Genomic DNA, 15,678 nt, shown 5'->3' with positions numbered 1-15,678 from the left:
AAATATTGTAATATAGGTAAAGTGTTAAATACATGTAAAAGTATATGTTTGTATACCTACCTGTATTTATATGAAAAACTATTTCAATACAAGTTTTATAAAATATATATCTTTGCGCTACATAACAACTAGTAAAGCTATATTTTTCTGTTTTAGACGGAGAAGATGCCGAGGTTTACCGTAATCGGAAAGGGATATTCTCCATGAATGTCCAAGCTATTTGCGACGCAGACCTCATCATCAGAGACATCGTTGCCCGCTGGCCTGGATCCAGCCACGACCAAACTATTTTTAACAATTCGCTGATTAAAGCAAAGTTTGAGGCTGGACATTTTAATGGCAGCATTTTGTTAGGGGACAGTGGGTATCAAAGCCAACATTATTTGTTCACACCATTACCACAGACCAACACCCCAGCCGAAAACCTATATAACGAATCACAAATTCGCAGCAGGAATGTTGTTGAAAGGTGTTTTGGTGTTCTGAAGAGCAGATTCCCTGTTCTGCGAAGACGTATTACGTTATCTATGGAGCGCACCACAGCAATTATTGTGGCATGCGCAGTGTTGCATAATATAGCAGTAAAAATGAATGATGCACCCTTTGTGGTAGAGGAAGTACAAGAAGTTGCTGTGGAATATGATGAAGAGCTAAATGATGAAAACCCAGGTACTAATGCAAGAAGAAACCTCATTCTTGGTTATTTCACCCATCTTTTAGACAATCGAGCCCGTCGCTAACAAAGTTTTCATACATTTTTCTTACTTGAACATTTATAATTTTTTAATATCTTCTCCTGTTTCCTTTTAATTGTAATAATACTACTATTGTAAATAAATCCTTACCTTTATGCACATACATTTTTAATTACTACTACTATTACATATTAGCACATAATTCTGTACTTTAATTTATAAATTTGAGTAGTAAACTATAAGGCAGGTTTGTGTAGGTGATGTGATAGTGTGAGTGGATGATCAAATGTTTTGTGAACACCTCATTAGGAAACCTTTATTAATAGTTTCATATTACGATAACTTTCTATTCTACTAGATGCTAAAAACATATCATTTTTATGAGTCTTGCGAGCCGAAGACCAGTAATAATACCTACATTATAGGTATATATGTGGGACATATTAATTTATAAAATATAATACAGTTACAGAAGGAAGCAAATAAATAGCCAAATATTGGTAAAAACCTATAAAATTTATTCAACTTTAATTTGGTCTTCAATAATTTAATTTTTGAATTGTTTAATCTTTATTTTGCCTTTCACGTTCCCGAAAAGCCCATTCTTTTTCCTTTTCCTTCCTTTCCCGTTCCCTAAATGCCCATTCCTTTTCAATTTCTTTTCTTTCACGTTCCCTGAACGCCCATTCCTTTTTCTTTTCCTCAAATTCCTCGATTAAAAATTTTTTTTGTATGAACATAATATCCTTCCGGATATCTACCACTTTCTTTGCCCCTTTCCGTAAGGCTGGGTGGCTTGCGGTACGGAGTTGCGGGACACTCCACCTGTCCCACTGCTGCGGCTCAGGAGGAGCAGCCACCTTGTTTGATGAGCAGGAAGGAATGGGCTCATCGGTGTTCAGCTCTTCTATGATGATTTCAGGTTCAGGTTCTGCACGGGCTTCTACGGCTTTGGAGGTGCTCGGCTCACACGGATCGTCCGGGTCCAGGAAGATTATCTGCCGGATTGGCTGTGACACGATTCTGCACGGTGTCGCCGGCACCTCCTCAATTGACACCTCCATTGCAGAAATTTGGTTATCTGAAATAAATGATAAAATGATATGAAACATCATAGGTACTTGGTACTTAAATATGTGTAGATATTCCTACACTATATTCTTCTTACATTACTCTCTCTGTTTATTCGCTCTACATGCCCAAACCACCTGAGGGTCCCTTTCTTAATTTTATTCATTACGCTTACATCAGCCTTGCATTCTTTGCGGATCTCCACATTTCTCACACGAGCATACATGGTTTTACCACAGATATGCCTCCGAGATCTCATTTCAACAATTTTCAGTCTGCTTTCATCCTTCTTCTGCCACACATAATATGATTTGCAAAGATGTGTAACATTATAATACAGCGACTGCATCTTGTAAGATGATTTATCATTATTAGGTCCTACCTTTATGAAATAAATAATTATTATACATAAAAGTGATAGTAGTTTGAGCCAGAAGTCTGAATTTTATTAAAACAATATCGACTTACCAATGGTTCCAGCATCACTGTCGATGCTATTCATGTTTCCCTGGACGCTTAAGGTGATTAGGTCCTTAACTTTCAGCTCCATCGTGTCCAGGGGAACTGCTTTGCTGGGCCCTCCACCTGTGCTATAGTGCTCAGTCCTGATCAGCGCACTCTTTTTTCGGACAGACCTCTTGAAGCCCTCGTACTTTATTTTTAAAGTCTTTGATGAACGAAAGCACGAGGACGACGAAGAGTTGAACTCCTTTTCAATTCGAAGCCAGGCGGCATCCTTCTCTCTCCACAGCGCAGTGTCACTTTGTTTATTTTCAATTATGTCTTTGTATTTGTGAATCAAGTTCACGAGACTTTCGCATTCTTCCCTGCTAAAATTGATGCTACGCACCCGTTTTTCCATAATTAAACTATACAAAAAACTAACAAAATAACACAAATACACGAAATATTGTTTTTATGAACAAAACTTATTATAACCTTAAACCTATGTAACCAATTATTATCTATATTAACAGCAAAAAACACTACTAGAATTTAAAAAAAGAAACGTATTAACTATTTAAAACAGGAGACGAATAAAATAAACTATGTAAATAACGAATTAAAAAGTAAAAACAGTTAAACAATTATATCTCGGGCGCATGGCGGAAGAATGTGGGTGACAGCGACGTAAACAACATTCCGGTGTTTTGAAAATATGCATAGACAAGCGGCGGGGCGATAGAGCGGCGTGAACGCAGACGGCATAAATGCAGCGTTGCCACACGAAGTATCGAATATTTGTCGGGTAGGTGCTTGCAAGATGTTTGTAGGTCGTGGGAAGTTTGTTGTTTACTTGTCATTTTAATCATGCGATTATCTTAATCAGACAAGTTGTTACTCGGAGTTTACTTGGACGTTTGTGAAATACCCCCTTAGAGTAACAATATATTACGAGTAACGTATGATGTTGGTTACTCTGTGAAGTAAAAATTATGCGTCAGCTCTCGTGACACGTGTACTAGGTACATGGCAATTCGTGGAATTGAGTCGGGTGGCCGGTCGACATGGTCATAAAACATGCACTTGAAATAAAATAACTGTAAGATAAATATTTCGTTTTTTTTTTTAATCTTTATATTTCTTCATTGTTAAAGCGATATTGTTTCGTTCAAGACGGTCTCTATTTTCTTTTCTGTCTACATTCCGCTTTAAAAATTTCGTACAAAGTATTTGTGTGCTGTGCTCGAAAATTTATTTGTTACATAATAAAGGGATATTTTTTCATAAAAAATACCCTATAAAATGGACTACGGTAATGATAATCAATTAACAATAAATATATGAAAGGCATTGACCTAGCAGAGCAATATCTTTCGTATTATTCTATTTTACGAAAAACCACTAAATGGACAAAAAGGCTAGCGATGTATATAATAAATTGTGCATTATTCAACTCATTTGTTGTGTACAACTCCGTAAAAGAAAGGAAAATAAAATATAAACAATTTTTTAAGGAAATCGCAGAGCACTGGGTGGCTGATCAGATTTCGTCAGATAATAGTCAAGACCCGGAACCAACACCATCAACATCTGGTATCCGAAAAAAATCTTCAAAATCTGATTCTCCAAGAAGACTATCGATGGATATGCGAAAACATATATTGGAAAAGATTGAAGGCCCTGGTAAAAATAAGAATCTGCGAAAGCGATGTCGTGTGTGCGCGGTACACAAAATACTTAGCAAAACCCGGTACGTGTGTAAATTCTATGATGTACCTTTACATGAAGGGAATTGTTTCCAACGATTTCATACATTCGAACAATATTAGTGTTTAGTGGTGTGTATTTAAAAATATATATATACTTTGTTGAATGTGCATAAAATGACTAAATAGACAATACGACAAAAGTGCAGTTTTTTTTAAATTTAAACTGATATATCGTAATTGTTTCTTCAAAAATATAAAAATTTGTGACCAGATCATGATAAAAAATTTCAAATAAGGTAAAATACTGAAAATTTGATTTAAATTTGATCAATAGTTCAGAAGTTATAGCTATTTTACATGAAACGGAATTTTGCGCGCGAACATGATAAAAATTGCCCGCTTTACGGCGTAGATTGATTAAAAAACCCCCCGCAAACATTGTGTTAAGAATCAGAAATTTCTTGTCGATAAAAAACTATATTTGATATACTATGCTTTGCTTCAATCAACTTTACAATATGCCATAATTAGTTGGGGATCCGCATATGAAACTAACCTCCTTCCAATAGAAGTCGTGCAGAGAATAAGTTTTAAAATCATATTAAAAAACCTTTGGACTACCCAACAGACCGCTTATTCGAACAGTTTCAAGTTACCTCCTTTTAAAGATCTGTACATTCAAAATTCATTAATTCAAATCATAAAAGAAAAAGAAAAGTACCAATTTCTAACTGAAAACCGCACTCGACTTAAATACATTTTTCCATGTCCAAAATTAAACACTTCCTTTGCACAAAATTACTATACATACCGAGGAAGAACCTTTTTCAAACAACTCCCTTAGGAAATCAGAATCATAAACGACAAAAGCCAAAATGAATAGTAAATATTCTACTTAAGAGTGATTGTATACCTGACAAAATCAACTATTTTCGACACACACGAACTCTGTTGTTCATTTCCAAAACAATATTTTTTCTAACTAGAATTTATTTTAAAAACGTTTGCCTGAAAACAGTAAGATGGCGGTAGTGTAAATCTTCGTTATAAAAGTTATGAATTTCAGTTACCAGATGGCACTATTTTTTTGTATTATTTATTTAATTAGAATATAAACGAATATATACAAGGTAACATTTAATTTAATTGTATGTATTTTAATATTTTTACAGAAAGCCTGACATTTCTTTTTTTTTATGCCTCCGATTTTGTTGTCTGGGTTAAATCTTCCCCATAGGAAAAACTAAACCCTTCCACTCACTTTTCCACAAATGATCATCTAGTCAATCAACATTATGTAAGTGCATTATATAAGCAAAATAAATACAAAACAATACAAGAACAACACGTCAACTCACAAAAGATCAAATGGGAAAATAATTCACCGACTCCAGATATTTTCATATCAGAGGGTTCGGCTCGGTAGAACTTCTAACAGGGCCTATAAATCCTACTGATCCCTCAACATAAATATTTGAAAAATCTTTTGTTATCCTACATGTATTCAAAATGACCGACTTTTGCATCTTTATATATAATTTTTTTGAAAGATCTAATACGCCTAAATTTTTAATTAGAGAGCTAGGTATAATGCCAGTAGCCGAAATAACGAATGGTAATATTTTTATAGTCTGAGAATGCCAAATTCTTTTTATTTCATTTCCTAAATCTGTGTATTTTCTTATTTTTTCGCTAACAGATTTTTGAATATTACAGGAATTTGGTATAGCGACATCAATGATATAAGTTAATTTTTTTAATTTTTTCATGTAAAACTATATCGGGTCTATTATGACTAATCGCTTATATTATTATTATTTCTTCATATATCTTTAGTCCTGATTTTCCATATTATGACATGTATGATGATGTATGTGCCAATTTCTTAATTATGTATATCTCTATTAAAAACATTTTGGCATTTGGTTTTACATAGTTTTATGCACAATAATTAACACATTAAATTCAATAGATAACAATGAATTAAATGAAATAATAAAAATAAATATTTTTTTAAGTACTTAAAATTTTAAATACCAAAATACTTTTAACAAAATAAAATTTTATTGATTCTGTGGTCCAGAATAAATATCTAGGTTCAGATATAAATGCTAATACTTCTTTATTTGCGTACACCGGGTTCGAACCCGCGACCTTCGGAATGGGAGTCCAAAGCTTCACCACCGGACAGGCCGGCCGTCAGATGCACGCATTGTAAAAAATATACCTACATCTGGTCAAAAAACAGAGTACCTCTGTTCGTTCTACCTCGGTCAATAACATTATTGTTTTCTAAAACCGTCATAAATAACATTATTGTTTTCTAAGGCCCACAGAAACGCCATCGGGCCCAAAATTCGATTGTATTCAACAGTCCTTGGTGAAGCAAAACCTCAGATTTGGCAACATTCAGTTCATTTACAACGATGCCACTTGAACTAAAAAGCGCCTTGCGCGGGTGGACATTTTTGTAAGTTGTTTTACAGTGGACGGTAAATTGATATCCCGACCTAAAAATGTCAGGTTATATGTGTTTTGTCTTTTCATTCATGTTTTTTTAGAATAATTTACAAAAACAATAATAAATATCGAGATATGGCCCGACTCAACAGGATGACGACCTCCGTGACGTCGCGGGTTACAATCTTGGCGTGCACGAATACCAACCTACATTTTATTTTAATAATTTGTGTTATTTCACAATGTACATAAGTATTATATTTGCGGCCTTTTCCAGAGCGTTAGATACTGTCAGTATCGCCCCGATGAAAGACCACAAATCATTATTTAAATTTAGACCGCAGAGCGGGTATTATTTATTGAATAAGTGAATCTACCTGGCTATTCAGATTTGGTCACCAAACACGGCTAAAGCCATTTCAAGCAACGTTTCAATTCTGAATGGTGGTCTTACACCAGGCGATACTGAGAGTATCTTTCACTATGGAACGTACCGCGCATATACCATACGTATATTAATTCATTAATTGTGAATAACACAAATTAACCAAATAAAATTTACTTGCCCATTCCGATATTCGATCCCGCAAACTTCGAGGCGAGAATTTTACAGTATAGTGTACAGAATAGCATAACCTAAGCCAGTGGCCGTTTGGCTTGAATAACTGAAACCGATTTATACGTTGAATATTGGCTTATGACATGGGAAGAGTCAATAGCGAACCATGATAGCGCCATCTGTTGGGATATTTAAAAGAAGCTTTTAGTTCGATGTTCTACCGTATTTAAAATTTCAAATAGGCGCCAGCAGACGGCCTGTTTTAAAAGTAATTTAAAAATCTAAAAATTCTTTCTTAAATTGCAGTATAAAAAATATTAAATTAACTTTAAAAAATGGAAAAATATAATACCAGTAATTTATCGTTTAGTTTTGTTAAATAAACGTATCCAAAGTTTTATAATCTGCATTTTAAAAACAAGTACAATTAGAGTTTATGAAAAAATTAAACTACGAACCTATTTTATTTATTTTTTAGTTTTTTTTTTCGTACGTTTAAAGAAAACCCCTTCAGGTATTTTTTGACGATATTCAGCCTTTAATAGTATTTTTTAAAACGCACGTATTACGGTCTGAAAAAGGTCATATTTTCGATTAGATTTTGATAATTACTAAGCCTATGTTAATTTAAAAAATGTATAAAAAAATTTTTACTTGTTGAAAACACTATCATAATCGATTTGCTTAATAATATAATCATTATTTTAAATTAATAAAAAACTACACTCGGCCTTAAGAAGCAACTTCTTCTCCACATATTAAAGGCATATAATAGGCAAGGCAGATTTCCGAAACTACCAAAATATGTTTATTATTAAATCGCTAGGTGGCAGTAAGGGTGCCTTCACCAATGTACAATATTCAACATTATACGTGAGTTATGAAGAGACATATAGAAATTCAAGTAAAAAAACAAACCAATAACAAAATGTGGCTTGTTTATGGAACTTACTATTTTGGTAGAGTATAATCATGGATCGAAGTTTTAAAAGTGGGTTGTATGGTGTATCAATGCTTTTATTTTTTATAGTCGAATGCCTACAACAACTACAAAAAAAAATAGGCAGACTGAAAAATAATAGTCCATTAATTGGTATCAAAAAATATGAAGTCTGAGAATGACATACGAAAGGTAGTATTAAGCCGTTTTAGAGAGCCGTTTTCCAGCAAATCACCATTCTGCCGAATAACCCACTCTTAACCTGTGGTGTGCCAGGTGCCGTGCAAAAATAGATTTTAAGTGCATTATTACATTTTTAGATGGGGAATTTTTAATAAAACCACACATATTAATAAAAAAATTATAATAATAATTGTCTTTATCCCAATATATATTTTTTTCCAACTTCTCTTGATTCTATATGTATATCTACAATAACATAATGTACACTCTTCTTCAACCACAAGCGAATGCTTCTCTGGGAGAGTGGTATTAAATATTGTCATTGTAAATTGTAAACCTTATTACTTACATGTACTTTTTCCAAAAAAAACAAAAAAAATTATTGATAAATCCTAGAGCAAGGCCGGGTGCACGTCTACTAGTATTATATAAATAACAAAAAAAAATACTTCATGAACAAATAACGAGAAATTCAGTATAGCTCGAGACAAAGCCGACTCATTCTTCAAACAAGAGATAAAAAAATATAATTCCTTATCACAGGCAGTTAGATAAACAATATGCCATAATAATAAAAATATACTATCTACAGTAAGAAGTTATTATAAGAAGTGACGAATGCGCACAGATAGAGATCGACCGAAACGTTTACATTCAATTTCCGAGACAAAAAACGTATTTTTGACGAGATTTTAATTTTTTTTTTGTTAATTTATTTAATTATTTATACTGGGTTTTTACAGATGTTCTCACTTACGCGAGAACTATCCAGTTACAAAAACTCAGATAAGAGGAAGCTACAAGCAAAAAATGTGTTTAATTTTAGTAAAACGATAAAACGGCGTGATTATTTAATTTTTTTATTTTAACTCCACACAGGAGGCCCTGAAGAAAATAATTTCCCTCAGGGCCTATGTCATCTTTGGAGATGCTGTGTGGAGGGTCTTTTTGTGGAGAGGAAGGAGTGAACATGGGTCTTGAAGAGTCCCATGTTGTAGGAGGGAGGAAACACAGAGGCCGGCAGTTCGTTCCACAGTCAAGCTGTTGAATTTAAGAACGAATCGTAGAAGCGACCGTTCTCATGTGACAAAAATCAACCGTGTACAAATGTTGGGCGCGCGTTTGGCGTGTACCCCGACTACGCACCGGTGCCGAAGGGATCAATGACGCTAGTTCCTCAGAGCATCTTCCATTGTAATACCGATAGAACAAGGACAGCATACCTACCTGACGCCTGTGCTCTAAAGATTGCAGTCTGTTTGTTAAGATTGGGGAATCTATCAAACGGACCGCCCGTTTCTGCACAGAGTCAAGGGTTTTTTTCAGGTATTTAGGGGCTCCGGACCAGAGATGGCTGCCAAATTCGAGAGTAGGGCGCACTTGCGATTTGTACAGGGTCAGCAGTTGTGTACTATTAAAGTATCTGCGGGCCCTGTACAGTACGCCCAGCTAACGGTTAGTTAGTTAGAGATCCGTCTGCCCACAGAACTGAAAAGGGCAATTTCGGTCGCTCTCTACAGTTGAGATTCTCAACAAGGCGTTGTTCATTTATCGAATTTTATCAACAAATAATAATGTGGAGAAAAAATAAGTCCGCTGCAACCAATTTATTATTAACGTACATTCTATCTTATACGCATTCGGTATCTTCTGATAACGAAATAAGAAATACACTAATGTTAACCATAAGTTGAAATTTTAACCAAACCGAAAGGCTTATCTACATATGCATAATATTGTGTATTGGACTAGCGCAGACCCGTTGATAAATCACGGGATATGAAACGTATTTTTAAATAAAATTAAAAAAGAATATATCATTTTGATGTGAAACCGACTCCAGGGTGGCAAGACGGGACGACGCTTCATTCAGTTTGGGAGGCGGGTGTGGATAACGCCATTTAAGAAGAAGTTACAAGCCAAAAATGTGTAAATTCTTGGTATACCTTATATCGTAGGTAATAGGCATTAAAATCGCTTGACAAACGGAGTCTAGAAACGTTCGATTTCAAGCCAAAAACTGGTTTTTATTTATTTTGTAAATAATTTTATAAGAAAGCAAAAAAGTTAATCAAATTAAACTGTCACAAATAATCTTAGATATAATACTGTATTTTTTTATTTCCTTTACGCGTTCATACATTTCAATTGAAAAAATGTTTCTTTTAATAGTTTACATTTATATTTTTGTATTTAGTAATTTATTTTATTATTTATATTCTACTCAAGCGAAACGATAGGAAAACCTTCAATTTATCTAAAGCATATTTTTTGGTATTAAATCGTTTCGCTTGAGTAGAATACAAATAAAATAATAAATTAATCAATAAAAAATATAAATGTAAACTACTAAAAAAATATATTTTTCAATAGAAATGTATGAACGCGTAAAGGAAACAACTTATTAAAAATTCAGTATTATAGCTAAGATTATCTGTGACAGTTTCACTTGATTAACTTTTTTGCTTTCTTATAAAATTATTTGCAAAATAAATAAAACCCAGTTTTGTGCTTGAAATCGAACGTTTCTAGACTCCGTTTGTCAAGCCATTTGAATGCCTATTACCTACAATATAAGGTACACCAAGAATATACACATTGTTGGTTTGTAGCTTCCTCTTAATTATAATCTCTATATAATATTGAGCGCTCCCTTTATTGTACGTATTTACATATTCCCCTTTAAAACCATCTTCAGTTATTTGTTTCCTATTTTTGAAGGCTTAAAACTGGACCTTGAGCAAGGAAACATAGTGCCAGAACATAACATGATAAAATAATAATATGTTAGGTTAGGTTATGTTGTTTGTTATATTTCTTCCCTTCAATGCACATTTTAAAGAACTCACGACTGCTCCGGTGGCTTGCTCAAATCTTTGACTGAATGCAAGCAAAACGAGGTCAAACACAGCGTAGAGCGAGTTGACTTATAGACTATAGACTAGGAGTGTTTGCTGATTCCAATGAGAGCCAAGCGCCGAAGGCGTATTCTTTTGTGACGATAAATTGCCTTTTAGCTATCAACAAACCGACCGGCACACCAACACAGGCGGGGAGGGGTAGTCAACACACAATACTGTGAGTACCGCCACCAGTGGCGGCCAGCTAATATGTGCTTCCGAGCGCCGAACAACCAACAAGATTTCCGACATGACTAATCACAATACGAAACTCGGTTCGGTTATAATATCTCATTCAAAAGGTACCTACTTATTAGCGCGCTTAACTTGCAGACCGACTTTGACTTGTGCCTATGTTCGTAGCAGTTCGTTTTCGATTGCGATCCAAAATTTAACTGCTTTGTCGCATATTCTGTGGAACAGTCGAAAGCGTGGGTACATACCAGTTCATACTATTCTTTGCAAATAATACCATATGATGGACGGCGTTCGGGGTTTTACCACCACATCAGAAGGAACGGTTTATTCAGTAGAAAGTTAAACTAAAACGCGTATGTTTAATTTTATTGTCGATATCGTGGTTTCAATTTACCATCTGCTATTTTCAGCGAATGTTTCGCTTCTTGGATACAAGCATTTAAGATAAAATATGTCATTAAGAGATGAGTGATGGTCAGATTACTTATTATCAGTTAGTCAGTACTCGCCGTTGCCGGGCACGGTCTGTTGAATTAAAAAATGTTCTTACTCTGCGAAAGTTTTTAAGTTTAATTGCAGGTTATATCGATCTTGTATATCAATTATTAATAGGGTTATCAATTGCAGGTTATACTAATTTATGATTACTTTTGTATTTGTTCAAAGTATAAATTAAGAATGAGTTTGAATGTGGAATACATTAAGAACAATAGGTCGAGTTTTGAAAACAAAGTGATAATAAAAAATGCCTGTCCACCTAAAATCTGAACTGATAATAAAACAAGAGTGAAAATCTGGATCGAAGAAGTTAACACGATCATTTAACAAAACAATGTATAACAAAGCTTCGTAGCTCTGTGCATGTGATCAATTGAATAGTTTATTTTGTTTTACGTGTTTAATTTACGATGTTGATTCAGTTTGGACAATCGGCGGTGTTACTGATGTAACTCACCTTTCTTAAAAAATCAAAAAACATAATTCTTGTCATTTAAATTTACAAAAAGTTTTGAGCTTAAAGGTTTTAGGAAAAGTTGACATCAGAATGCAATTGGATTCTGGCTACCGTGCCTAAGTTAAACACCATAATGAGCTATTTAATAAAAATCGATACAGGTGAAATTTCCCAGAACATGATTTCAATGTTACGTTTAAAACGCATGACTTCCTAAATAAAGTTCAGTAAAAGTGAACTCTGTAGAATTTACGCCCGCGACGATTTTTCAAAAGCTAACGGCCCTTTATCAATTTTACAAATTTTTTATAGTACTTGTTTATTAGAAGACTTTCCCGAGACTGTGAAATTACTAAAACTTTTGTGCACCATTCATGACCTTTGGAATGACCTCAGTTGAAAGCTAAAGATGTTTCTCAACGTTAAAAAGAATAAAATCTTTTTTAAACACGTTGAGCCAGGACAGACTGAACGCACTATCAGTGTTAAGCATTGATAGAGGTCTTCGCTAAACAAAAGGAGCAGAGAATAGAACTTCTTTATAAATAGGTATGTACCTTTATTTAATTTATTTTATGACTTAATGTTGTAATCCGGTGAACCCCAATATATTTTGACCACCGGCCGCCACTGACCGCCACCCCGGGAATCATTCACAGGATGACCTGCCTTAGATATACCCAAGGTCTCGGTGGCGGATTTGTCTGCCCACTAGCTGCGATTTGACCTCTCCAGCCGGACTCTCTCTCGACCTATCGCCTTGCACCACACCACAGTGGAAGGGATGGATTCATATTACGTCCGTCACTATTGAACACACTGACCTCAAGATTCCTATCCACCCCACATAACTATTTCCTTTTCAGAATTTTCTCGCCTTCAGCACTCCCAGAGAGAAGTTATTTTCCTCATATCCTACCGTATCTAGTTAAAGTTTTAAAATATCTTAATAAATGGATATTTTGGTCGGAAATATCTTTTGGGAAGATTGGAATCCTACTGGGAGTGGTTTATTGAAGAAATGATTCCATGTTATCGTTTACATGCTTTCGTGTATAGGATCAACGAAGTATGTATGAAGAATGAGTTAATGATGAATGTAAGTAACTCTAAAGTAATGGTGTTTGAAAGAGAGAGTACGAAAACAGTGTGCAATATAGCTGTGAATGAGGAATACTTGGAGCAGGTGGATGAGTTTGTGTATTTAGGAAGCGTGTTCTAGAGAGATGGGAAGGCTGACAGAGATATTGAAACAAGGGGAAATGCAGGGAACTCCATTCATGGAGGACTGAACGCAGTTGGCGCTAACTAAACACTGTCCAAAGAAGCCAAGCTAGCAGTCCACAATGGAGTGCTGGTACCTACCCTGATGTAGGAAGTATGTTCTAGAGAGATGGGAAGGCTGACAGAGATATTGAAACAAGGGGAAATGCAGGGAACTCCATTCATGGAGGACTGAACGCAGTTGGCGCTAACTAAACACTGTCCAAAGAAGCCAAGCTAGCAGTCCACAATGGAGTGCTGGTACCTACCCTGATGTAGGAAGTATGTTCTAGAGAGATGGGAAGGCTGACAGAGATATTGAAACAAGGGGAAATGCAGGTAACTCCATTCATGGAGGACTGAACGCAGTTGGCGCTAACTAAACATTGTCCAAAGAAGCCAAGCTAGCAGTCCACAATGGAGTGCTGGTACCTACCCTGATGTAGGAAGTATGTTCTAGAGAGATGGGAAGGCTGACAGAGATATTGAAACAAGGGGAAATGCAGGTAACTCCATTCATGGAGGACTGAACGCAGTTGGCGCTAACTAAACATTGTCCAAAGAAGCCAAGCTAGCAGTCCACGATAGAGCGCCGAGTACTAACTCTGACATGACACCACGTAAGTTAATAAAATTGGAATGGAAAAGCTGGATCGTGTCAATAATCAGAATAACAGAGGAGTTTGAGACGAAGTATGAATGTGAATGAAGTAAAATGAGTGTTTGTCAAGACAGATTGATATGCCTGGTCTCTCTGCCTATCCTTACAGAGAACCGGATTGATGGTAAGCTTTATTAGTGAAAAGTTACACATATATTCAACGCCGTATCGGTGTTTTCGTTTAAAGCGTTGACACTATAAGCGAGCGTACATACAAAACAGAATACGGAAGCCGTACAAACGGTCAACAAAGCGTTATATCAGGTTACAATCCGTTCCTTTCGTGTAAAATCCCAAGTTAACCCCTCGTGTGCCAAGAAATAGAACCTAGTAAGTAGCTCACTAAATATATTTGATTCTCTTGGCGAGGAAACAGTGTATCTTAAGGCGATGCACTACGTCGTGTAATATTTTAAACCGAGCCGCTATCAATAACACCCCTTACGTGTAGAAGGCGTTAAGGTTCCCGCTTAACACCATCCGCCTGTTTTTATTTATGCAAGAAAAAAACATGGCCAAAAAGTGCCTTTTTTTGTTGGATGTTCAGGTATAAATATTTAATTTTTTTCCGATCATTTTATAAATAACTTAATTTGCCTCATTATACAATAAAATCATAGCCGAAAATGGGTTAGTAAGTAGGAGATTTTGAACTTTAAAGCAGTTTTTTATAGACCTTATACATTATTTGTTTCTGGGCTTATAAAAAGACTTATGTAAAAAATACTCGATTATTTCAAAGGCCAAGATGTATTCTACTCGCAGTATTTAATTAAAGCATCTGAAACATTTCAAGGGGACCAAATTTTCAAACCAAAAACACATGATTTTGCATTACTACGTAGTGCACCGCCTTAATATTGTTCTAGATTTTCGTCACTGGCAAACATGTTTATTTTATTTCAAGTCAACGATTTCAAACGTCAAAAATTTACAGGAAATCTATTCAATTAAATTTATGTTGGAAAATATCATTTAAAAATATATATATGTTATATTGGCTATAAGTGTTTTGTTTTGTTAATTTTTCGTTATAATATATAATCTTTTGTTTTGCACATATTTTTTAATTCATATTTTCTAACAAATTTAATTTACTTATTCCTTATTATGCTGTCTCTAGAGGTAAAGTCACCATGAGAAAATCCATAATTGGTTTTATTTTGGCTATATAATACTTATGTACAAACTGATTTCCCGAAAATTAATAAATAAATATTACACTAGCTGATCTTCCCGGCGATGCCCGGGTTTATGCAGATTTTTTCGAAATCAGAAAGTAATTTTCGTCTTATTTTGTACGTCAAATGTTCAAAAATTCGTCAAGTAGCATCAAACTACTGCTTTAGGAGGTAGGAAAAATAAATGGGGTGGTTTTTCGAATTCTCATATAGACAGTGACCTTCCCCTTGTTTTGTAGGTCAAGTGTGCAAATTTTCATCAACCTCGAGATAAAATTGTAGATTTTTATAGAAATCAAATCAACGCCGCCAACCAGCTACAAAAAGACTATTAACTTTGTATAATAGACTAGCTGTGCATCGCCACACATTGCTGTGCAGATAGAGAAACAATATAGCGTGTTGTCACCACATGTCACCACTGTTTTATCCTTTGTCAAAGTTTGAAAACCCATCTGG

The 15,678-nt window shown here is 34.9% G+C and overlaps 1 protein-coding gene across 1 annotated transcript; it reads right to left on the bottom strand.

Moving 5' to 3' along the window:
* Positions 1–1,248: 1,248 nt before the first annotated feature.
* Positions 1,249–3,151, bottom strand: LOC149413996 (uncharacterized). The gene is made up of 2 exons (XM_089643751.1): positions 2,235–3,151; positions 1,249–1,776 (listed from the first exon to the last, which is right to left on the bottom strand). The coding sequence occupies exons 1-2, from the start codon at positions 2,626–2,628 to the stop codon at positions 1,259–1,261; spliced, it is 912 nt and encodes a 303-aa protein (XP_089499877.1). The 5' UTR covers positions 2,629–3,151; the 3' UTR covers positions 1,249–1,258.
* Positions 3,152–15,678: the final 12,527 nt, after the last annotated feature.

The sequence above is a fragment of the Hesperophylax consimilis genome, chromosome 20 (assembly GCF_061612785.1).
Source record: "Hesperophylax consimilis isolate HC1 chromosome 20, BYU_Hcon_1.0, whole genome shotgun sequence".
Classification (NCBI taxonomy): Eukaryota; Metazoa; Arthropoda; class Insecta; order Trichoptera; family Limnephilidae; genus Hesperophylax; species Hesperophylax consimilis.
This window is presented reverse-complemented; position numbering and strand designations above follow the sequence as displayed.